The sequence below is a fragment of the Sphaeramia orbicularis genome, chromosome 18 (assembly GCF_902148855.1).
Source record: "Sphaeramia orbicularis chromosome 18, fSphaOr1.1, whole genome shotgun sequence".
Classification (NCBI taxonomy): Eukaryota; Metazoa; Chordata; class Actinopteri; order Kurtiformes; family Apogonidae; genus Sphaeramia; species Sphaeramia orbicularis.
The window spans coordinates 36,359,368-36,386,045 of NC_043974.1; the positions used below are offsets into that span (position 1 = coordinate 36,359,368).

Below are 26,678 nucleotides of genomic sequence, written 5' to 3' on the forward strand. Positions count from 1 at the left end.
TCTGACTTTAATCTCAGAATCCTGACTTTGTTGTCAGAAAAATAATAACAATAAAAAAAAAATAAAAAAAATTCACCTTTTTTTTTCCCCCAGTGGCCCTAATCCTCTTCCATGGGAAAGATACACTACTGTTATTCTGAAGGCTTTTTTGTTTTTATTAATAATAATAATAATAATTATTATTATTATTATTATTATCATCATCATCATCATCATCATCATCATCATCATCATCATCATCATCATTATTATTATTATTATTATTATTATTATTATTATTATATAGGACTTTAAATAACAGTTTACAAAGTGTTTTGACAAATAAATACTAGACACTGCCACTAATTAACCAAGTCACCAAGATAAATAAATAATCCATATGGAGTTCAACAGTAGTAAAAAACAGGGAGAAAACAATAAAATCAACACCAGGAGAATAAAAATGGAATAAAAGGAGAAGAGGCCACACCATAAGAGTAAAATAGTTCCATATCACAACAACAACAAAAAAACAATAAAAGGGGAAGAGAAGTCATTCGCTCTTTTATTTTCCGAACCCCTTAGGCTTTGTGAAGGTCGCGGGGGTGGAGTCTATCCCTGCTACCATCACATGACTGCGAGGTTTATCACATCATAGAAATAACAGGTGATTAGGATCAGTCCACCTTTTCAGGGTCGTGCCTTTGATCTACTTTTCCCAAAATGTAATGACATCTATTCTGGGTCGCTGGTAATCTATAAACCAAATTTGGTATGATTTCACCCCATACTTTTGCTGCTACAGACATTTGAATTTTCACCCATTATAAGTAAATGGGGAAAAAAAGTTTTAAAAATTCACAAAGAATTGCAACTTAGACCTATTTTTCCGAGAATGTAATGAAATTGCTTCTAGGTCACTGGCAATCTATAAACCAAATTTGGTATGAATTCAACCAATAGTTTTACTGCTACAGTGTTAACAGACAAACAAAACAAACAAACCGAACCAAATACCCCTTGCCACGCCTTTGAGGGGTGGGGTAATTAAAATCATTGTCCTCTTTGGGTACTTCAGTCAAACCAAGACAAACATTATTCTGCTCAAATTTAAATTTTCAATCTTTTCAAAAATTTATAAAAAATACAAAAATTGAAATTCAGCCATTAAACTGTACAATGCACCTCTCCTTGTGGTAAAGAACATGTGAGTCAAATTAGAAAACAAACAGCTGAATAGTCTTCAAGAAATCCATTGGACAAAAGTCCCGGATGGATGTAATTCCTGGTATATCCAGCCTTCTGGGGTGGGTGGGTGGGTTTAAAATAAAACCATCATGTAAAAAGATAACATGTGGGCGTCTCATGCACACTTATGTCTCTTCACCTGACTGGACCAGGTGAAGTTGGTTTTACATTGGTCACACCAGTATGGTTTGTGTCCGGTGTGGACTCGCTTATGTCTCAACAGATGCGATGATGTGATGAAGGCTTTGTCACAGTGTTGACACTTGTAGCGTTTGTCTCCGGTGTGGTTTCGTTCGTGAGCCTTGAGTCCAGTGTCGGAACTTAACGTCTTCCCGCAGAAACGACAGGGGAACACCACCTCTTTGGTGTGGCGGTTCATGTGAACTTTGTAGATCTTCAGAGTAGCGAACGTTCTCCCACATTGGTCACAACCGTACGGTTTCTGTCCACTGTGGATGCGCTGGTGGAGAAGGAGGCTATCCCGATAGGTGAAACGTTTCCCACAGTCAGAACACTGATGTGGTTTCTCTCCAGTGTGGATGAGCCGGTGACGATGGAGAGCAGACGAATGACATAAGGTTTTCCCACAGTGTTCGCATGTGTATGATCGTCCTCCAGTGTGAACTCTAGAGTGAATGACTAGTTTACTTGATGTGCTGAACTGAGCACTACATTCGTCACAGTGGTGAATATCCTGCAGCAACAAAGAGAAAAAACATTACTGAAAAATACTAAAACCCAACACATACAGTCCTGTGTAAAAGTCCAGTTCAAGAACAGGTTTATTAAAGTTCTAATGTCCACATATATGCATTTATAAGTGTATTTGATCTGAAATATGTGAAGTATTTTCAGCAGGAAAAGCTACAGTTTAACAGAAGAAAACAGCTTCTATAAACTTAAGTGGTCATATTTAGTGTGACCTCCCTTTGACCTTAACATGTCATCAACCCTTTAGTTCAGACAATATATGATTTGTGGCATTCATTTACTGAGATTTTATATCAGGAACAAAATAAAAACAAAAAACAAAAACCATGAAGCAAGATGACAATAAAAAAGAGAAAAAAGAAAAAAATGAATTAAATAATCAACAAAATGAGTAAAAATTACCAAAATAATCAACAATACAAAAAAAATAAACAAAAATCACAAAATAACTGTATTTCATGTTTGTTTGTTTTTTTTGCAGACTGATCTCATGAAACCACGCCAGTTCTTATGGTATTTGGCAAGCTATACATACGCATTTTCATTCTTCCGCTATTATTATTATTAAACACCATTAGATCGAGTGTCAATTTACACCAAGATCTCCAGTTTACATATCTGTAACCCCTAACCCTAACCCTAAATGCTAATCATGTGGTATTTGACACTGAGTGAACATACATGTGGAAAGCTTATAATGTGTACAGATAACACGCCAATTAAAAGTGGCGTGTATATTTACAAAATTCATGACATCACATTGTTTTTTGTTGTATGTAAATAAAAAAAGAATGAGAAATAAACATGCATGATCATTTCAACCCTGAGAAACAACACAGATAAAGGTGGAATCAGACTTTTCCACAGGATTGTACTTTTCATTATTCTTTGAGTCTTGTCAGGTCGGTATAACTGATATTCACTATGTTTCTATTTGCACATCATGTCATATCTCAGAGACTCTTACAGTTTATTATTCATTTAAGTTGACATTTCATCCTTTTATTTAAATATGGATGCATTCATCACTGCAAACACTATGTTTTTACTGTGAAGCCTTCCAGCCTCACATGTGCAATGTAATGTGATTATATTAGAACATACATACTCAGGAAATGTTTATCTACCTCCAAGAAAGTCAAACAAGGGCAGAAAATGGACATTAACTGGTCAAGAGGTTTATGAATAGACAACAACAATGGATAAGGTTTAGACAATTAAAAGAGAAATACATGATGTTAGAACTGTTCCACATTCAACAGCCATGTTTTCATCACATATGACAAGATCCAGTTCAATAACATTAAACATTCTGATGTCACCTTTTGTGTTGAAGTCATGTTTCCAGGTCAGAAGCTGAAGTTCCTCTGTGACGTCGACAGACAGACGCCTGCTGAATAATGACGGAACTAATGACCTCACTACAGATTACACAGTTCTACTCACATACCAGCTGCTTTCGGGACACACCACTTTCTGAGCAGTCCGACTGGTCCGCGCTCTAAACAGTCCGTGTGGAAACAGTAGCACCGACACAAAGTTCCGTTTCCGGTTCCTCCATCATACTTAAACTGATTTAAAGTTCAGTTGAACCTCTGAATACTGTTAGAATTTACATTCACAAACAAAGCTGAATAATAATAATAATAATAATAATAATAATAATAATAATAATAATAGAAATAGTACCAGCAATAATAGTAGTAATAACATTTATAATAGTAATAATAATAGTAATAACAATAGTAATAGTAATAATAATAAAAATAATAGTAATAGTAATAATTATAGTCATAATAATTGTAATAGTAATATTAATAGTAATAACAATAGTAATAGTAATAATAATAGTAATAGTAATAAATACAGTAATAGTAATAATAATAATAATAATAATAATAATAATAATAATAATAATAATAATAACAACAACAATAATAATAATAATAATAATAATAATAATAATAATAATAATAATAATAATAATAATAATAATAATAATAATAATAGTAATAACAATAGCAATAGCAATAGTAATAATTGTAATAATAATAAATAATAATAATTATAATTATAATCATTATCATCATCATAGTAATAATAATAATAGTAATAGTAAGAATAGTGAGAATAAGAGTCTGTCTGTCTGTCTGTCTGTCTGTCTGTCTGTCTGTCTCTATTCTTCTGGTTTGTCAAAATGAGATGAAGAGGATGATCTGAACTTTTGAAGCTTGGTCATTAAAATAACATTAATCATTAAACTAATGTAAGCCAGCGCAGATAATGAACAAAGCAAGAAATAACCTACCGCCAAAAAATATCCGGGGAATGTCCACTGAAAGAGAAGGAGGATACAATCTAAGGGGAGACCTAAATTTAAAGAAACATAAAATAGAACAATAGTGAAAAGTATGTGCATAACAAGCTGTGGGGGGACTTTGTGAAACAAATCAAATCAGTCAAATCAAAGTTTATTTATATAGCACTTTACAGCAACATAAAGAAGCCCGAAGTGCTTTACTTCTAAAAGCATGAAATAGTCTGGAGCAAGACATAAAGCAAAGTACAAACATAAATATATTTAAAAAGAGCTATAAAAATGATTTCTAAATAGGTAAATGGAAGATGAGGGATACAAATTGAATTGTTCCAAATACCATTCGTGATTTCTTGGAATTCAGAAAGAGTAATTATAATTTCAGTGATTTTTATATTTGTGACTAGCCCTGATGAATTTAAGCAATTCACTTCTTTGGAAAAAAAAAAGTGCCTGGAGTTTAAAATTATTTAGGAATATTGAATTGAGATGGTAGATATGTTTCTGTTGTTGTTGATTTTTTGTTTTTTTTATGGTGTGAATGCTCAGTGCTGTACACCTTTAATTTAATGTAAGCAGTGTATCAGGTGAAAAGGATAGGCGCAAAAAAAAAAAAAGCTTTTACTTCTAGCCTGTTCCTTTTTTGGTTTTTATGTTTACTATAATTATTGTACAAAGTGCAATGATTGATGTACAAACCAAAATTCCTTCATTCATTCATTCATTCATTAAAACTAATATTAATTATTAAACTAACGTAAGTCACTAAACTAACATTAGTCTTTCATCTAACATAAACTCACCTTTGACAGGGCCAAGGAACTGAAAGCAAGTTCACGTTTTGGTCTTTCACCTGTTTGGAACAAATGCCAGAAAAGCCCAGATTACAGCTGAGAACACGTAGTTTATATCTGTGATGCCCTTTGATCCTGTGAACTTTAGATCCAATGAAGTGTCTTGGCGTCAGGTGATCACATCTGTTCTGAATGATCTGACTTATTTCTTCAGTTATGGGATTTAAAAACGTCAGAATGCTTTCACATTCTGTCTGTTTCGGAGATAATGTTCTCTCTCTGCATCTGAAACCTGATTCAATTCAGTCAGACGGATATTAAACTACGACTGGACTTTGTGCAGGAAGATGAAGGCGTTGGTGGTGATTGTGATCCTCATCCACAGTAAGACAAGACAAGACAAGGCAGATTTATTTGTTTGGCACAATTCAAACACAGGGCAATTCACAGTGCTTTACAAAAATGGGAAAGAGACAAGTTAAAAACACACAATTACAATTCAAACATAATCATTTGTTTGTTTATTTCGAGCATTTACAGAATACATGCAAAATTCAAAATTCCAAAAAAATCATTCATCTATACTCGAAAAGGAGTGGGAAGAAGAAAAACTTATTTAATCCCACCCCCATTCTTATCATCAAATAACTGAACATAATAACATTTTAAATACTCACTCCTGTCCTTTGACTTCAAGCCAGAACAATGGACAAAATAGGCCTAAAACCAAATTAGAATGAACTCATTTGACAGCATTTACCTTGCATAACCAAAATGTGTGTAAAAAATAGAAACAAAGTACATTCCTGGTGGTGTTACCACAGGTAACAGTTAACCGTCAACTTACATGATAATAATTACATACCAACAATGGTAAAAACCAATCAATAAAATATAAATAATAATCAGTTACAATAAAGTAAAGAGAAGAGTGCAGATAGAACCCTTTCAGTTGTTCTATGCACAGTTGAACAGAGCTGTTTTCAGCCTGGACTTAAACACTGTCACAGTAGAGGCATGTCCACGTCATCAGGAAGACTGTTCCAGAGTTTAGCTGCATGGAATTGAAACGCAGCTTCACTGTGTTTAGTCCTGACTCTGGGCACCAGCAAAAGACCTGCTCCTGAGGTTTTCAGGGTCCAAGATGGTTCATATGGGACCAGCATGTCAGAGATGTGCTTTGGTGCTAGACCAGTGGTTCCCAACCTTTTTTGGCTCGTGACCCCATTTTAACCCTTTCATGCACAGTGGTCACTACAGTGGACAGCTATATATTCTCCAGCTGTTCTCTGGTATATTCATGGGTTTTGTGTTTTTTAGTTGCATATCAGCCAACACAGTGGACACTTATGCATCATCCCATACAGTTCATTTCATAGCGTTACTGTAATTATGCTGTTCGTGATAAACCTGATCTGCAGTGACATGTTTTAGTCTAAATCAACAAACAAAACAGCTTTTTTCTTTTTCAATTTATCTCCACAAAGTGAATAATAACTAGTATTAGAGTATGTTAAAATGTGGGAAAATATCTGATTAGCAGCATTAAAATGTTTTTATTGCATAGTTTTCCATATCCCTTTCTGATATTAGGTTTTAAATACATCTTTGCTTCAAAAATTAAATGCATGGTGTCCAGCTGAGTGGACATTTTTGTAACTCCTTAAATTTCATGCCTAAAGAGGAATAAAAACAGGAAAAATATCTTGACAAAGGTTCTCTTAATTCATGCATGAAAGGGTTAACATCACAAATTTCTGGCGACCCCAGAATTTAAAAATTTTTTGCTAAAATTAATTTGTTTTTGATCATGTAATAGTTTGCTATACTATGTTGCAAATAAACGTTAATTTTAGATGACATTTAGTCTATATAATCTATATTATTTTGGACGGAGGCAGAAAAGCCAGGTGTAGATTACTGCACAAAGTGAGAATTTTATTTTCCTTGGTCAGGATATGTACAGTCAGTCCAGCTTGGGTTTACAAGGCTGACAATTAATATTAAACAATAACTCAAACTATGAATTATGAAAGAGCTGCAGCATCTGAAACTGACCACAATGAACATTTGACCGATAAACAGTACCACAGTGCTTCAGTTTCAGCTTCAGAGTTTGTCATGTCTTTTATGTATTGGGATTGTCTCTCTAAACTCACCATATATTTTTTATTAGTAAGATTTTAAATTTTTATCAATTGTTAGAAATTTCAGGCGACCTCATGTGGGGTCCCGACTCCAAGGTTGAAAAACACTGCTAGACCATGGAGAGACTTATATATGAACAGAGCTGTTTTAAAGTCTATTCTCTGAGCGACAACCATCTGATCTGATGATTAAAATCCACAAATCATTAATGTGTAAGAAAATAGTTAGTCAAAAGATTTTAAAACAGGTATATGTTTTTTTTTAAGTATTGTTTTGTTTCAGTCTGAAGTACAAACACAGTCCACAGATCCATCCAATCCATAGATGCAACAATCACTTCATGAAACAAAAATGTATAATACAAACTTCACAAATTACATAATTAAGTTATACAGTCAGACTGAAAAGGAGTAGACCAAAGCTTTCTGCTTATTTTCCTGACCCTTTATACATTATCTTACAGCACGTCCTCACCTTCAACAAAATCAACATATTCATACCAACAATGACAATAATATGAATGCTGAAATAGATATTAAATGTTGCATACAAACTTAAGACTTAAAGTTCACATATTTATTATATTCACAGTCTTATTATTGTGAGTCTGGAACAGATGAGGATGAGTAGGAACAACCATCTTAAGCAGAAAACTGAGTTATAATGTGAGGAAAATGTTCTACTTGGCCTTTCACAAATTGATAAAAATAAATGCAGAAAAAAAGATATATATATCATCAATCTTTTAGTAATATTTGCCAAATTTCACATTCATTGCACTAAATTTGCACCAGCGTCCTAATATTATTGTTTTTTAAGCACTTTTTTTCCAACTATTTAAATAATTTGAAGAACATTATAAACTCTAAAGCAAGTAAAATAAAAACCGTGTGTCAAGTATATAATGTTATTTGATTTATATAATTTCTATTTTTATACCTCAAGCATTTTTATTTTGATTTATTATTATTATTTTTATTTTATCATTATTATTATTTACTTCTATTTGTATCTATATATTGAAAATGTAAAATATTTTGTGAAATGTGATTATTCTTTTATCCTACTGTGATGTAATATTGTGTATACATTAGAGCTGCAACCGATTAATCGACTCAAAATGATAAAAAAAAAAATCATTCAACTACAATTCTCCAGAATCAAAGCTTTGTTTCCTTCATTTCTCTGCTGTCAAACATTGGTTCCACTGTTGTGTTTCACACGGACACTTATTGTGACGCACAAAGAAGCTTCAATTCAGGAAAACTGCAATAGAATATTTCAATCAATTTGATTAGATTAATCAAATCATGAATTTTTGCATTCGGTTTAAGCACCTAATCGATTAATCGGTTGCAGCTCTAGTATACATACTGTTCAACTGTTCATTGTTCAATAAAAAAAAAAAAAAAAGTTAGGAAAACCAGTGGCGAGCTGAGCAGAAAACTCCCAGAGAGTCATGTGGAAGGAGGAGGACTCACCTGGGTTCTTCTGGTCCCATTTACAGATGAACACTCTGTTTCTGTGTCTGTCCTCAGTTTCCCAGCATGCATTGGCTGTAGTGGTGCAGGCGTATGAGGGGATGGAGTCGGTCCTGCTGCCCTACCAGTATTCTGGGATGTTACCAGAGGTTCCTTCGGTGGTTTGGAGACGCTCAGATCTGAACCAAACAGTCCTCCACCTGCTTAAATACAAAAGTCAATATCATAAAGAGGAATACCGTTACAGTGAGAGGATGTCAATGAAGACCAACGCTCTGGAATCTGGAGACTTCAGCCTCACTCTGAAGAAACCACAACTGTCTGACAGCAACTACAACTACACCTGCAGCCTCCAATGGGAAACCAATAAGGGGACTAAAGAAGAGAAACTGACACAAGTACAGCTGCAGGTCAAAGGTCAGATGCAAACCACACCCACTGCAGTAGACACGGGTCAGAGGTCAGATATAAACCACACCCACTGCAGTAGACACGGGTCAGAGGTCAGATATAAACCACAGCCACTACAGTAGACACGGGTCAGAGGTCAGATATAAACCACACCCACAACAGTAGACACAGGTCAGAGGTCAGATATAAACCACACCCACAACAGTAGACACAGGTCAGAGGTCAGATACAAACCACACCCACAACAGTAGACACAGGTCAAAGGTCAGAGGTCAGATATAAACCACACCCACTGCAGTAGACATGGGTCAGAGGTCAGATATAAACCACACCCACTACAGTAGACACAGGTCAGAGGTCAGATACAAACCACACCCACTAATATAGACACAGGTCAGAGGTCAGATATAAACCACACCCACTACAGTAGACACAGGTCAGAGGTCAGATACAAACCACACCCACTAATATAGACACAGGTCAGAGGTCAGATATAAACCACACCCACTGCAGTAGACACGGGTCAGAGGTCAGATATAAACCACACCCACTGCAGTAGACACGGGTCAGAGGTCAGATATAAACCACAGCCACTACAGTAGACACGGGTCAGAGGTCAGATATAAACCACACCCACAACAGTAGACACAGGTCAGAGGTCAGATATAAACCACACCCACAACAGTAGACACAGGTCAGAGGTCAGATACAAACCACACCCACAACAGTAGACACAGGTCAAAGGTCAGAGGTCAGATATAAACCACACCCACTGCAGTAGACATGGGTCAGAGGTCAGATATAAACCACACCCACTACAGTAGACACAGGTCAGAGGTCAGATACAAACCACACCCACTAATATAGACACAGGTCAGAGGTCAGATATAAACCACACCCACTACAGTAGACACAGGTCAGAGGTCAGATACAAACCACACCCACTAATATAGACACAGGTCAGAGGTCAGATATAAACCACACCCACTGCAGTAGACACGGGTCAGAGGTCAGATATAAACCACAGCCACTACAGTAGACACAGGTCAGAGGTCAGATATAAACCACACCCACAACAGTAGACACAGGTCAGAGGTCAGATACAAACCACACCCACAACAGTAGACACAGGTCAAAGGTCAGAGGTCAGATATAAACCACACCCACTGCAGTAGACACGGGTCAGAGGTCAGATATAAACCACACCAACTACAGTAGACACAGGTCAGAGGTCAGATACAAACCACACCCACTAATATAGACACAGGTCAGAGGTCAGATATAAACCACACCCACTGCAGTAGACACAGGTCAGAGGTCAGATACAAACCACACCCACAACAGTAGACACAGGTCAGAGGTCAGATATAAACCACACCCACAACAGTAGACACAGGTCAGAGGTCAGATACAAACCACACCCACAACAGTAGACACAGGTCAAAGGTCAGAGGTCAGATATAAACCACACCCACTGCAGTAGACATGGGTCAGAGGTCAGATATAAACCACACCCACTACAGTAGACACAGGTCAGAGGTCAGATACAAACCACACCCACTAATATAGACACAGGTCAGAGGTCAGATATAAACCACACCCACTGCAGTAGACACAGGTCAGAGGTCAGAGGTCAGACATAAACCACTCCCACTACAGTAGACACAGGTCAGAGGTCATATATAAACCACACCCACAACAGTAGACACAGGTCAGAAGTCAGATACAAACCACACCCACAACAGTAGACACAGGTCAAAGGTCAGAGGTCAGATATAAACCACACCCACTACAGTAGACACAGGTCAGAGGTCAGATATAAACCACACCCACAACAGTAGACACAGGTCAGAGGTCAGATACAAACCACATCCACAACAGTAGACACAGGTCAAAGGTCAGAGGTCAGATATAAACCACACCCACTACAGTAGACACAGGTCAGAGGTCAGATATAAACCACACCCACTGCAGTAGACACAGGTCAAAGGTCATATATAAACCACACCCACAACAGTAGACACAGGTCAGAGGTCAGATACAAACCACACCCACAACAGTAGACACAGGTCAGAGGTCAGATAGTAGATCAGTGTTTACAAAGAGCCTAAGTCCTGAACCATCTGCTTTGACCCATATTTTGGAAAAAATATCCACAATAGTCGATGAGCAAATTAATTGCTGATTTTTGATCCTGTCAATTACAGTTTTGTCAATTTGTCATGTAATGTAATTTTGCAAGTCAAGAAAAGGGTGATTTTATGGTGAAATACAATTTAGTTTAGTGTAAGAGCAGTAATGTGCTGTTTAGTTTAATGTGACCAAACTACCTAAAAGCAAAGGTTTGCAAAATGATTCATTCCTTTAATGCCAACATTTCTAGGAACTTTCCAGGAATTGATTTACCGGGTAAAAGAATTCCTGGTAATCTATGTGGTTTGCATTTCCATCTCAAAGTTCAGAAAAATGAATTCAGATCAGGCTCAGTCTTTTCTGTTTGCCATTTTGAAGTTCTGCTGAATATGTTTTGATCATATTCCAAGTATATTTGTGCATACTGTGAATATTTTTGTTCTCAAAAGAGCCTAGAAGTCATCATCATTCACTTCTTGAAGCTTTTTTTCTTTTGCTCCAGTTTGCAAATGTTCAAAACACAAACCAAGTGAAGGTCGTAGAAATGAATCAAGTGGTCTCTACTGATTGCTGTGTATATGCTTTTCCAAAGTTCACATGGTGGTCCAACAGAAGGGACGTGACTTCACCTTTCTGTTGTGGTCTGTTTCCTGTCAGATGACCAGGTGAAGGTGGAGGTCCAGGAGGGGGCGGAGTCAGTCCTGATGCCTTGTAGAACCTCAGCTGATCTGCCTGAAGACACCAGAGTGGAGTGGACGCACTCTGATCCAGGAATGATGGCGGTCCACGTGGTCCATGTCCATCCAAATAAAACGGATGATCTTCAAACACAGGACAGGTTTTACTTTGGCCGCACAGAGATGAATAAAGACCTGAGTCTGAGTCTGAAATGCCCCATGGACAGAGACAGAGGGACGTATATCTGCACCGTCTACTGGAAAGGAGACATCCTGAGGCAGAAGGTCCTGCTCCAGGTGGTCGAAGGTCAGCGCTTTGGCTAAAGTTAGGACTTAAAGACACAATAGAGAGGACTTCCTTATATATAAATATGTAAATAGTTCTGCAGTAATAATCCTATTTGCACCTGCAGTGATACTGTCCTCTAAATGTACATGTATTATCTTCCTCTTGTTTTGTTGTGTAGATGTTTTTGATGGAACTTCAGAGTTATTCATGACTTATAACATAACTAATGTACAACAATTAGAGCAGGAGTGTCAAACTCATTTTAGTTCAGGGGCCACATTCAGTCCAATATGATCTGAAGTGGGCCAGACCAGTAAAATAATAACAGTGAAAAGAAGTCCAATTATTTTATGAAAATGTTTACGTCTGCAAAGTTTCCTAAAAAATCTGAGCAACACGAACAACCTGAAATGTCTTAAGAAAAACAAATGGTACCAGGCACTACAAACCCCGCCCCTCGCATGTATTCTATCTTATTTTGGTGTTGATCCAGCTGATGTCATCATGTCTATGCATGTGCTGATGTCAGCATAGCAGTCACCTCTATATATGTGCCAAGTTTGGAGTAAATTGAAACAAAATTGATGTTTTATAGGCATGTAAAATTTCGCCCATTGTAAGTAAATGGGAGAGGTAAAAAGATTTAAAAATTCATAAAAAAAATTTGAAATTTGAACAACTTTTCCAAAATGTAATGACATCCATTCTGTCTCACTGGCAAACTATAAACCCAGTTTGGTATGAATTCAACCATTAGTTTAGCTGATAAAGATATGTGAAATTTTGCCCATTATAAGAAAATGGGGAAAAAAAGATTTTAAAAAATTGATAAAAAATTTAAGCTTTGACCAATTTTTCCCAAAATGTAAACGCATTTATTTTGGGTCACTGGATATCTATAAACCAAATTTGGTATGAGTTCAACCAGTATTTTTGCTGCTAGAGTGCAAACAAACAAACAAATGAACAAACAAACTGAACCAAAAACAACAGCCCTTGCCTCCCCTTTGGGGGGGCGGGGCAATAATTGTAATTTTAACAATATTATGCCTCAGTTTATCATTTACACATGTACATTACAATTACAAATACACAAAACATTTATAAATGAGCAGAATGTTGTTAAAATGTTTTTGTTTAAAATCTTTAGACATTTCAAGTTCATATTTGTTCAGGTTCACATTTTTTGTAAAAGGATAGTTTGTAAATGTAAACATTTTCATGTAATTTTACTTTTTTTTTACACTAAAAAAGAGAGAATATTTGCAGTTTTCATTATTTATAAGTTATTATGAAACTATTTTACTGGTCTGACCCACTTCAGATTGAATTAGTCTGTATGCGGAACCCAAATTAAAACTATTTTGACTCATTGATTTTCAATATCTGTAGCGTAATTTTTTGCATTTTACACATTCATCCCATATGCTGGTGGGCTGGTTTTGGCCTGCTGGCAGCATGTTTGACACCTGTGGATTAGAGGACGCTTCCCTCTTTTTCATACTTTTCTACTCTGCTAACCAGACCTATCGTCGTAGACTCAGTGGCTCCTCATCCTCTGCTCTTCCACTCATTCACTGATTTGAGAGCAGAATATGGGACGCACTGACCTACATAGTTGGACCCGATATTCTTGTCAATGTTTCCACGTGAGGTGTCAACCTGTACCTGCTTCTGGAAGACGACACAGCTTAGTGCACAGTACAGATGAACATTTCCACAAAAACACTATTCAATAATCAGTGGGAACAATTCAGTATTCTATCAGCTGATGGTTAACGTGTGGTCACCAGTAAATAGACTGGACCTGAAAACCTTGACGACTCATCCTGATTAGTTTGAGTTTCTAACAGTAGATGGTGTTGGTGTTTTTGTCATCTTCAGAGGGTTTTCCACCCTGGGCTATGGTTCTCCTAGTTCTCCTGGTTCTCCTGGTTGTGGGTCTCATTACCATTGGAGGTCTTTTATTTTACTGTCGACAGCATCTTAAGTCAGGTTTGTTACTTTTGTTATTACGCTACCTATTGTGCTGGTGCTCAACTTGTTTGTCTTTGTGTGTGATTATGGAAGCAGACTGTCGCTTATTATAGACACACAAACTTAGATACCATGTTTGTGATTGGAATGTGGTCACCATTGAGGAAGTCAATCAACAAAGTCACAGCAGTCTGCCTAGAAAAATGTTGCATGCAATTTTGTAGCATGACAAAAAACTAACAAAAGGTGCCTTCGACCCATAATCTATTAGCCATCAGAAAATAGTGGATTATAATAATATTTAATCTACAGAATATATGGAGAGACACAGACTGTTTAGTCACAATTCATGTAAATAGCACAAAATACTGATTTTTTTTTTGCAACCATAGTGACAGATGTGACCTTAATTTAAGATTAACAACTTCATATCATAAATGTGTAAGATAATGACCATGGAACTGAATGTCAGAGCATTTATGCATGTACAAAAAGACTACAGTCATATTTGGAGATATTTAATATGTAGGGGTAGGAGGTAATTTAGACAACAGTGAAGTTAGTGATGACATATTTTGACCTTCTGCATGAAAAAGGCTGTTAACAAATGAGAAATAAGGAGAAATAACTACTATAAAGAGGGAAAAAAAAAAGAGTTTTAACCCATAAAGTCATCCCATAAAACCCATTAACCAATAAAATCATCTACTGATCTAAAATGTTTAATAACTTCTGAGCCCCTAAACCTATTAATACATTGAAATAATTGGTGTAAAATGCAGTTTATTATCTGTTCATGGTCATCATGGTCATCAGATCCGATGACCATGAACCAAGGTTATCGTTAACGAAAACTAATGAAATGATGAAAACTAGAATTGAAAAAACATTTTCGTTAACTGAAATAAATAAAAACTATAATTAAAAGAAAAAAACGATAACTAACTGAAACTGTATTGTGTGCTTACAAAACTAACTAAAACGTAAAAAAAATTTTGGATGAAATTCCCTTCGTTTTCGTCTTTGTCGATGTCGGATTGATACGAAAACGATTTATTTCGCTTTAGCTTGCGGCACCATACGACACTTCACGGTCTGTCACTTCTCATTACTTGTGGTTTACAGTCGTCTTCTGGTCCCCACTCTACCTGGAAACATGGAGACTAAAGTTGGGAGAAAGCAGCAGAGTCCTGTCTGGGATTTATTTGAATACGACGGTGACGAAGATAAAAGATATGACAAAACTAAAATTAATATTAAAACTAAACTAAAACTAGGCATTTAGGAAAAAAAGAAAACTAATAAAAACTAGCAAACCTGCTCTAAAAATGAATTAAAACTAACTGAATTAGAGGAAAAAAAAAGTCAAAACTAAATAAAACTAAACTATAATGAAAAATCCAAAACTATTGGAACCTTGCCATGAACACATGAGAAACTGCATTTTACACCTGTTATTTGCATATATTATTGGACTAGTGGGTCAACAGCTATTGAGCACTTTAGGTCAGTAGATGGTTGTGGTCACCAGTGGCTGTTTGGATCTTCATGGGTAAATCTGACTTCTCAGTAGTTGTAATATTGTTGCTATCTGTAGCTGACGGTCTTTGTTGTTCTCAGTCTACAAGGTGGAGGTGGATTCAGGGGAGGAGTCTGTCCTGTTGCCATGGAAAACCACAGCTCACCTGATGAAGGAATTCCGATATTACACAGTGGTTTGGACCAACAGACTGAACAGGAAGGTCCACGTGTATGAGGGCGGCGCCGACCAACCTGATGAACAGGACTGGTTCTACAGAAACAGAACCGAGATGAATGAAGACCTGCTGAGAACCGGAGACCTCAGTCTAATCCTGAAACACCCCACAGACCAGGACACTGACACCTACACCTGCACCGTCTACAGCAAAGACAAGAGGATCCTGATGATGACACAAGTGGTGCTGGAGGTCAAAGGTCAGTACAAATCTGGAAAAACTCTTTATCCTCTGACACTTGTCCTTAAACCTCAGCTCTGATAGCACTGGATGCATGATACAGGCAACCTCTCTACACTGTAAAAAAAAAAAAAAATCTGTAATTTAACGAATTTTCACTGTTTATTTTAAAGATTTTTCCTGTATTTTTAAGATCCAGGAAAATATCAATGAAATGACAAAAACAGGCTGTGATTTTACATGTCAAATGTAAAATAACATGAAAAATTTTAATTTGAATATTTTTTTTCACAGAAAAATACAGTTAGAATACATTTGCAAATGTATCATAATTTCACAAATATTTATTTTCTATTTATGAGATTAAACTGTTAATTTAAAGTTTAATACTGTAAAATAAATAAATTAAATTAGATAAAATTACTGACAATTAACTATAAAAGAAGTATTTGTTCTGTAAGTTTAACAAGACTTGTTTGTTAATTGACAAATATCTTGTGTAATTATGGAAGGTTTCACAACAAAAATGTTGAATAAATGTATTTTTGTGAATGTAGAACATGTATAAGCACTGATAAACTGTCCAAATACAGTTTTTTATCAGTGGATTGTACAACTGAGTCTCACTGAAAATTATTTATATATTTATTTATAGGTAATTTGATTGTTTTAACAAATTAAAATATTCTTTATTAAACATTAAAAAGTAAAAAAAAAAAAAAGCAAAATCTCATGTAAAGTTAGGGCAAAAAACTACAATTTAATTATGGAAAATTGCCATATTTTTATGAGATGGTTATTTTCCGTTATTTGACAGTATTTTTTCGGCACCCCTGCTGCCGGAATAATACCGTTTTTTTTTTTTTTTTACAGTGTAGGTAATGCAAAGGGTTTAAGTAGGAGATAAAGAGTTTTGGTCAAACTCTGGTTGGTCTTTTAAGTCCATCGATAGCAAACAATAATGTAATTATGCCCAATAACGTCATAATTTTGACCATTTTAAATATAATAAAGCTAATAACGCAAACATTTTCCAATAATGTAATAAAATATTTGAGCCAATAATGTATTAAATTATTATGCTATTGGCCTTGCATTAAACAAATCCTTTGGATATATAATAATTGCAGCCAATAATGTACTAATACATAAACAGGGCTGCATTTCGTGGAAATAATTTATTTTTTTGCCATTTTTGGGCAATTTGCTGATCAAAAATAGGTACATTGGACGGCATTGTCATCATATTTATTCATCACCCTTCAACCAAATGCACTTTGATTATACTGAATGAAGCTGAATATTTAATTGCAGATCTAAAACCACTCTACTCCTTCTGCAGCCAGAATAACTGAAAACAAATGCTTTAAAGTGACTGACCCATACATGTATATTACCAAATAAGACAATATTAAGACCTAGTCAAAGCAGCAATAACAGAGAAAGCATGAAATACACATCAAAACAAGTGGTGCCAGGCACAACAAACCCCGCCCCTCACACGTATTGTATTGTAGCTTATTTTGGCATCGATCCAGCTGATGTCATTATGTCTATGCGTGTGCTGATAACAGCATATCAATTGTCTTTATATATGTGCCAAGTTTGAAGTAAACTGAAACAAAATTGATGTTTTTTATTGACATTTGAGATGTCACCCATTATAAGCAAATAGGAGAAAAAAAATTCATAAAAAATTTAAACTTTGACCTACTTTTCCCAAAATGTAATCAGATCTTTTCTGGGTGACTGGCAATCTATAAACCCAATTTAGTATGAATTCAACCAATATTTTTGCTGCTACAGACATGTGAAATTTCGCCCATTATAATTAAATGGAAAAAAAATGATTTAAAAAAATTCATAACATTTTTTTAAAACTTTGACCTACTTTTCCCAAAATGTAATCACATCTATTCTTCATGGCTGGCAATCTATAAACCCAATTTGGTATGAATTCAACCAATATTTTTGCTGCTACAGACATTTGAAATTTCACCCATTACAATTAAATGGAAAAAAAAAAAAGATTTAAAAAATTCATAAAAAATTTGAACTTTGACCTACTTTTCCCAAAATGTAATCAGATCTATTTTGTGTGACTGGCAATCTATAAACCCAATTTGGTATGGATTCAACCAACAGTTTTGCTACTGGAGTGTTAACAAACAAAGAAACAAACGGAACCAAAACAACACCCCTTGCCTCCAGGGTAATGATAGACAAATCATGATAAAAGAGATATGAAAAAAGTAAGAAAAAGGCATATAGAACACACTAATGATATCCATAACTCATTTCCTCTACAGATGTTATGTAAAACAGAATACGTTTCTTTCACGACAATATGTAAAATAATACAGTATATCTATACAAGAAGTGGCTTTGGTTTTTTTCAATAAACAGGACCAATGCGCATATTCAAAAAACAACTCACTTCATAATCTCAATGAGAAGGACAAAGGTAATATGGCTAAAATATCAATGATTGAGCTCTTTTCTTTGTTTTTTTCCTCTATGAACTTAAAAAACATACCATAAGATGGTCCATGTGTCTTCATAAGCGGTAGGTTCTGCTGCTGACTGGACACATGGCCAACAAACCTCCCTTAGGGCTGGATACCTGGCAGAAGTATTCCACTACTGCCCTCTGATGGTGTGGTTGATGTTCTCAGTCCAACAGGTGGAGGTGGATTCAGGGGCGGAGTTTGTCCAGCTGCCCTGGAAATCCACAGGTCATTTAACAGAGGTCGTCACAACAGAAGACGTTACAGACCTGACAAAGACTTTCAGACATGTCACAGTTGAGTGGACAGACAAAAACAACCTGAAGGTCCATGTGTATGTGGACGGCTCTGACCGACCTGATAAACAGAACCGGTTCTACAGAAACAGAACCGAGATGAATGAAGACCCTCTGAGAATTGGAGACTTCAGTCTGACCCTGAAACACCCCATAGACCAGGATTCCAACACCTACACCTGCACCGTCTACAGCAAAGACAAGAAGATCCTGATGAGGAGACAAGTGGAGCTAAAGGTCAAAGGTCAGTGCTGCAGACACGGGTCGATGTAATGAATGGAAATCATGTAATTTTTGCCCAATGAGACCAAACAACTATCAAACGCCACAGCTTTAATTAATATTATCATTTCTTAAATCCCTCAGTCGAAAGATCTGATCAATTAATGGATGTAAGACAAAGATGTTACCCCCCAAAAGTTAAAGAAGTACCTTTACACTTGTCGTGTAAAATTTCCTGTCGCAGGTGGGAGACATCTTTGGTCCCTCTGACGCTCTTCCACACTGTACTCTGGAATGTTGAATTTCTGTCTCTGTACTCGCTAATCTATGTAGCAAGGTTATAATAATTTTGGATTTTTCATTATAGTTTAGTATGGAAGCGTATTGCATTCACACACACACACACACACAAAAAAATTGGGCTGTTTTTCCAAATTAACGAGATAATTATCTTGTAATTACGAGAAAAAATAAGTAAAAAAAAAAATTCGGCTCTGTTTTTCTGAATTAACGAGATACTGTTTTCTGAAAAAATTTAAATTCGGCTCTGTTTTTACAAGATAATTACTTCGTTATTCCAGAAAAACAGAGCCGAATATAAATTTTTTCAGAATACAGTATCTTGTTAATTCGGAACTTATACGTAACTTATTTTTTCTTGTAATTACGAGATAATTATTTCGTTAATTCGGAAAAACAGAGCCAAATTAAATTTTTTTGTGTGAATGCAATACACTTCCATACACACAATGCAGTTTCAGTTACTTTTTGTTTTTTTTAATTATAGTTTTTATTTATTTCAGTTAATGAAAAAGTCATTTCAATTCTTGTTTTCGTCATTTCGTTAGTTTTCGTTAACGATAATATCCTTGCTACGTAGTGGAGCTTCGTCAAGTAAATGGACAAATGGACACAGAGTCAAGTCAAAGTCGGAGATCGAGCAGCGTTCAAGCCGCATAAACTGTTTATTTATAAAAAAATAAACACTTAGTTGAAATCTGCAGAAACAACTGACTTTTTCGCTCGGACCACCATTTTTATTTACCCAAAAATAGGTTGGGTTTTAGCTATAGACCTTTCCTTTTTACCATATTTAGAACATTGTTTTAGTCACTTTAGAGCCCGCCTTTTTGGCTTTGTCCATGATAGGGTCAATTTTTACTGGTCTCTGTCTAGATTGGACAGGATATATATACATATGCAACTATTTCCCAGTATTAATTTATGATATATACAGTGGTGTGCAAAAATATTAGAACACTTGTCAAATCTTAAGAAACTGGTGGTTTATTTGTTCCCAGAGCCTGAATTTCACTTTTTGCCACTGCAAACGGTAAAGGCAAAGGTACTGAGAATATTTCACCTACAAATGTATCAATCCAGTCCTTTTTTTTTTTTTTTTTTTTTTTTTTTTTACATTTTACTCTAATATTTAGTGTGGCCCCCCTTGGCAACAATCACAGCAGCGCATCTTTCTGGCATTGTGCGGATGTATTTTCTAAGAGTTTCAACCCCAGTGTCGTTCCACATTCTCAGAAGCTCATTCCAGAGAGTTTCCTTAGAGTTTCCTTAGATTGTTGCCAAGGGGGGCCACACTAAATATTGGAGTAAAATATTTTAAAAAAGGACTGGACTGATACATTTGTAGGTGAAATATTCTCAGTACCTTTGCCTTTACCTTTTGCAGTATGGCAAAAAAAAAAAAACAGTGAAATTCAGGCTCTGGGAACAAATAAACCACCAGTTTCGTAAGATTTGACAAGTGTTCTAATATTTTTGCACACCACTGTATATATCATGAATTAATACTGGGAAATAGCTGCATATGTATGTATTTATATCCTGTCCAAGCTAGATAGAGACCAGTAAAAACTGACCCTATCATGGACAAAGCTGAAAAGGCGGGCTCTAATGTCACTAGCTGTTCTAATATTTTTGCACACCACTGTAAATATGTCAGTTTTTCCCAGAATATGTAAAAAATTTCCCAGAATGTCCGAAATTTCCACTCATGTGAATTTTTGTCCACCATGATCTGAAAAGACCCGATGTATCAAATATGATACAAAACTGAAAACCATACATGGAAATTGATATTTGAAAAAAAAAAAAAAAAAAAAGTTTTAGGTTGTTCAGAAGGACCAATAAAGGCTCCAGTTTCAAAGAACTGGAATTTTCTGTCAGTGATTTAATGGTTCAGGTTTTACAGGGTTAACGGTTCATAATATTAAACAGTCGGTTCTGCTGGTGATCGGACACACACCCAACAAACATCACTTAGAACTGGATCCATGGCTGATGTTTTCCTCTACTGTTCTCTGATGGTGTGGTTGTTGTTCTCAGTCCAACAGGTGGAGGTGGATTCAGGGGCGGAGTTTGTCCTGCTGCCCTGGAAAACCACGTTACAGCTAATAGAGGACGTCGGTCAGATCACAGTGGAGTGGACAGATGTTTGTGGCAGGAAGGTCCATTTGTATGAAAACGGTGCTGTCCAAACTAATGAACAGGACGATAATTACAGAGACAGAACCGAGGTGAATGAAGACTCACTGAGAACCGGAGATCTCAGTCTGACCCTGAAACACCCCACAGACCAGGACACCAACACCTACACCTGCACCATCTACAAGAGAAACAAGAAGATCCTGAGGAGGAAACAATGGGAGCTGGAGGTCAAAGGTCAGTGATGACATTTATAACCAGGGATTAATATTGTTGCAACATGAACATTCTTATAATATAGAATAATAATTTTAGTTTTTTTTTTTTATAGTATCACATTATAACTTTTTTATTGACCCTCAAAGACCTAAACATCCGCCAGTGACCTAAAGCATCTACTGACCTAAAATGTAGATCCGTTAATCCTATCAATGCATGTAAATAATTGGTGTAAAATGCAGTTTGTCATCTTTTCATGCTCATCAGATATGACCCATTTGGACGTTCAGAGGCTCCGTAGTTACCGTGGAAACACCGTCATCTTCTACAACAGTTGTTTTTGACATATGTTGCTGAAAAATTGACCTTTTCTTCAGTTTTTTCTGTTTTGATATAACCACTGAAATTACTCTGAGATTTTATGAACATCTATATGACCAGTTTATTAAATATAGGAAAATACATGATTTACACTGAAAAATGTAAAATGCAGAGGATAATATAATGGTAAATATAATCTGATAGATCACTTAGGAAAGGTTAAATGCCGATAAATTGACCATAAAAATAGTTCTAAGTCTTAAAGCGTTATGACATGAAACTTTTCATATTATAATGTGACAGATGCCTATATTGTTTAAGCAAAAAACTACACTGTAAAAAATGACTCTAGAAATAACACCAAAAAGTTGTAAACTTGAAATATAAAAAACCTGTATGTGAAAATACAATAAACAACAACAGGAAGAGAATTAATGAAACCAGATTTGTATATAGAAAGTATGTATTTCTATTGTTTTGAGGAAATAAAACTGTAAATTGAAAAACTATGTGGTGCCATTGAAATGGCAAGACCATAATGTTGAAATAACAGCCTATTCTCATACTTTTTTTAACACGAAAAAGTAATGAAAAAGTAAATTTAACATTTTAAATGTGTAAATATCACCAAAATCCAATGTTAAATCCACGTTACGCTGTAAATATCTTTGATGTGTTTTTTACAGTATTGTTCTGGTAAACACAGCTGCCAGTTTTTTCTGTAAAAATAACGGGATTTTTTTTTTTTACAGTGTAGTCATGGATATGTAGAAGAATTTACATTATACAGAGTTTAATTAGATTATATATTTTTCATAGTTTACATATATTGGGGTCTTGAAGGTTCATTAAAGCTGTATGTCAGGGGTGTCACACTCATTTTAGTTCAGGGGCCACATTCAGCTCAATATGATCTGAAGTGGGCCAAACCAGTAACATAACAGTGAAAAAAGTAAATGACATAATGAAAGTGTTTACATCTACAAAGTTTCCTTAACCCTGTAAAGCCTGAAACATTAAATCATTGACAGAAAATTCCAGTTCTTTAAAACTGGAGCCTTTATTGGTCCTTCTGAACTACCAAAAAAATGTATTTTCAAATATCAATTTCCACCTGTGCTTTTCAATTTTGTATCATATTTGATACATCGGGTCTCAATGCTCAAATATTATTTTTGAGCAAACAAAAACATATTATAACACAAGCCTGTTTAACAAATTGGTAATTCCTTTTCAAAATTGCCAAAGTTCTTCCTCCTTCCTCATTAATGACAGTCTTGTAGTGTCACTGGAAAGACCTCTGGTGAATGAACCCCCCCCCCCCCCCCCCCCCCCCCCGGTGGATTATCCAGTCTTGCAGTGCAGCATCAGTGACCAATATTCATCTACTCATTCTTTATACATAATTTCTTTATGAAAAAGTTTCAAATTTTGCAATATTTGCTTTTATCGAGTTAAAAAATGTAAATCTTCATGTTTCATGTGTTTGTCGCTTACTCAGTCCAACAGGTGGAGGTGGATTCAGGGACAGAGTTTGTCCAGCTGCCCTGTAAAACCACAGCTCACCTGAGAGAAGACGTCACTGTGGAGTGGACAGACACTTACGACACAATGGTCCACGTGTACGAGAACGGTTCCAGACGACCCGCTAAACAGGACGATAAATACAGAAAAAGAACCGAGATGAATGAAGACCTGCTGAAAACCGGAGACCTCAGTCTGATCCTGAAACACCCCATAGCACAGGACACCGACATCTACACCTGCACCGTCTACAACAGAGACAAGAAGATGCTGAAGAGAAAACATGTAGAGCTGAAGGTCAAAGGTCAGTACAGCAAAAACAGGTCAATACAATGAGAGGTAAATATGGAATTTTTGTCCAATGAGGCCAAAAATATAAAGCACACTGATATTAACCCTTTCATTTTTGTAGGTTTGTAGATTTTTTGCACTAAAACAGACAAAATTTTGAAGTTTATCAGCATAATGTGATATTTTTTTCACATCAAACCGAGAACAAAATATGGAGTCATTATTTTTGTAGGTTATTATGTTATTATTTTACTTGACATCATATAGGTCTGTACGTGGAACCTGAATTAAAATGAGTTCGGAATTCAGATTCATCCCACAGGCCGGATTGGAACCTTTGGCAGGCCGAATTTGGCCCCCGAGCCACATGTTTGAGACCCCTGTTTTAATCTATTCTTGTATTTTAGTCTCTCATTTTGCTTTTTTTTTATTGTTCTGTACGACACTGTTTTTAATTGTACAGCTGTTTTATGTCTTTAATCTATTCTCATATTTTATTCTTTATTTGTTTTTTTCCCTGTAAGTTGCTTTGGAAAAAAGCATCTGCCAAATGCATAAACGTGAATGTAAATGAACAGAATTAAAACCGAGTCTGTTACTGACAAAACTACTCACTAACTTTGGGTAATACTTTTTAGATCTTTTTTAGAACCTGACCTGTCACATGGGGAACTGGTCCAGTAACTCCAGAATAGATTCAATGGGATATAACTGGCAGAAAATGGTTAAAATTGGACTCAATTTTCTTTAGACATTTCAGGTTGTTCATATTTGTTCAGATTATTCACATTTTTTGGTTTAAGGATAGTTTGTAAATGTAAATATTTTCATAATTTAATGTTATTTTTTGTAGTAAAACAGACAAAAATTTGAAGTTTATCGGCATAATGTAGTATTTTTTTCACATTAAACCGAGAACAAAATATGGAGTCATTGTTTTTGTAGGTTATTATGTTATTATTTTACTTGACATCATATTGGTCTGTACGTGGAACCTGAACTAAAATGAGTTCGGAATTCAGATTCATCCCACAGGCCGGATTGGAACCTTTGGCAGGCCAAATTTGGCCCCCGGGCCGCATGTTTGAGACCTCTGTTTTAATCTATTCTTGTATTTTACTCAATCATTTTGCTTTTTTTTATTGTTCTGTACGACACTGTTTTTAATTGTATAGCTGTTTGATATCTTTCATCTATTTTTGTTTTTTATTCTTTAATTTTGGTTTTTCCCGTGTAAGTCCCTTTGGTAAAAATGCATAAATGTAAATGTAAATGAACAGAATTAAAACCGAGTCTGTTACTGATAAAATTACTCACTCACTTTGGGTTCTACTTTTTAGATCTTTTTAGAACCTGACCGGTCACATGGGGAACTGGTCCAGTAACTCCAGAATAAGTTCAATGGGATATAACTGTGTTTGTTGTTCTCTCAGTCCAACAGGTGGAGGTGAATTCAGGGGCGGAGTCTGTCCAGCTGCCCTGGAAAACCAAAGCTCACCTGAGAGAGGATGTTACTATCGAGTGGACGGACAGATATAATAGAAAAGTTTACATCTATAACAATGGATTTGACCGACCTGATGAACAGGACTGGTATTACAGAAACAGAACGGACATAAATAAAGACCCATTGAGAACCGGAGACCTGAGTCTGACCCTGAAACACCTCACGGACTGGGACGCCAACACCTACACCTGCACCGTCTACAGCAGAGACAAGAAGATCCTGATGAGGAAACAAGAGGATCTGGAGGTCAAAGGTCAGTACTGCAGACAAAAGCCTAGATGCTGAAAATGGAAATTGTGGAATTTTTCATCCCCTAATTCCCAAAAGCTATCAAGCACTGCACAAGTTTCATTAGTGTTACAGATCCAGGTAAATGTCATTCATTACTACAGTGGAAAAAATCTAACTCTGACCATGTGTATTTTTCTCATTTCTTGTCCAAATATCTCATCACACTTAAAATAAGACATAATGACCTAGAGAGTAACTTTTCAGTGAGATATAAGAACTAATTTTTAGACAATTGATCTTGAAAATCTTATTTCAAGAAATCTTACCAAGATAATTTTTACTTGTTCCATTGGCAGATTTTTTTGCTTGAATTAAGAAAAAAAAATCTTGAATTAAGCAAAAATTCTGCCATTTTTTTTGCAGATGGCAGAGGGTTTTTTTTTTTTTTTTGCTTGAATTAAACAAAGAAATCTTAAATTAAGCAAAAAAAATCTGCCAATTTTTTTGCAGATAGATTTTTTTGTTTTGTTTTGTTTAATTCAAGCAAAATAAATTTGCTGTCTGAATTAAGCAAAAAAAAAAAAAAAAAAAAACTTAAATTCAGCAAAAAAATCTGCCAATTTTTTTGCAGACGGCAGATTTTTTTTTGCTTCAATTAAGCAAAAAGTCGGCCAATGGAACAAGTGAAAATTATCTTCGCAAATAAGATCTTGAAATGAGATTTTCAAGACCTATTGTCTAAAAATAAGTTCTTATATCTCGCTGAATAGTTATTCTTTAGGTGATTATGTCTTATTTTAAGTGTTATGAGATATTTTGAATGGAAACTGCCAATTTTTTGCAGATGGCAGATTTTTTTTTTTTGCTTGAATTAAGCAAAAAAATCTTTACTTAAGCAAAAAAAAAATCTACTAGTGTTTCTTGCAGATGGAAGTTTTTTTTTTTTTTTGCTTGAATTAAGCAAAAAAAATCTTAAATTAAGCAAAAAAAAGCGACTGAAATTTTTCTTATGAACC

The 26,678-nt window shown here is 35.5% G+C and overlaps 2 protein-coding genes across 2 annotated transcripts in view; one reads left to right on the forward strand and one right to left on the reverse strand.

Annotated features, from left to right (window-relative positions):
* Positions 1 to 365: 365 nt before the first annotated feature.
* Positions 366 to 3,391, reverse strand: LOC115438808 (zinc finger protein 3-like). Its single transcript, XM_030162654.1, has 2 exons — positions 3,261 to 3,391; positions 366 to 1,921 (listed from the first exon to the last, which is right to left on the reverse strand). Exons 1-2 carry the CDS (start codon positions 3,276 to 3,278, stop codon positions 1,343 to 1,345), a joined length of 597 nt encoding a protein of 198 aa, XP_030018514.1. The 5' UTR covers positions 3,279 to 3,391; the 3' UTR covers positions 366 to 1,342.
* Positions 3,392 to 5,396: 2,005 nt separating this feature from the next.
* The window catches only part of LOC115438346 (uncharacterized), a 96,757-nt gene continuing 75,475 nt past the window's right edge, over positions 5,397 to 26,678 (forward strand). The window contains exons 1-6 of the mRNA XM_030161922.1: positions 5,397 to 5,433; positions 8,736 to 9,095; positions 11,880 to 12,206; positions 14,073 to 14,183; positions 15,786 to 16,121; positions 25,358 to 25,684. Of these exons, the coding sequence (XP_030017782.1) occupies positions 5,397 to 5,433; positions 8,736 to 9,095; positions 11,880 to 12,206; positions 14,073 to 14,183; positions 15,786 to 16,121; positions 25,358 to 25,684 (1,498 nt within the window). The remainder of the gene's footprint in view (positions 5,434 to 8,735; positions 9,096 to 11,879; positions 12,207 to 14,072; positions 14,184 to 15,785; positions 16,122 to 25,357; positions 25,685 to 26,678) is intronic.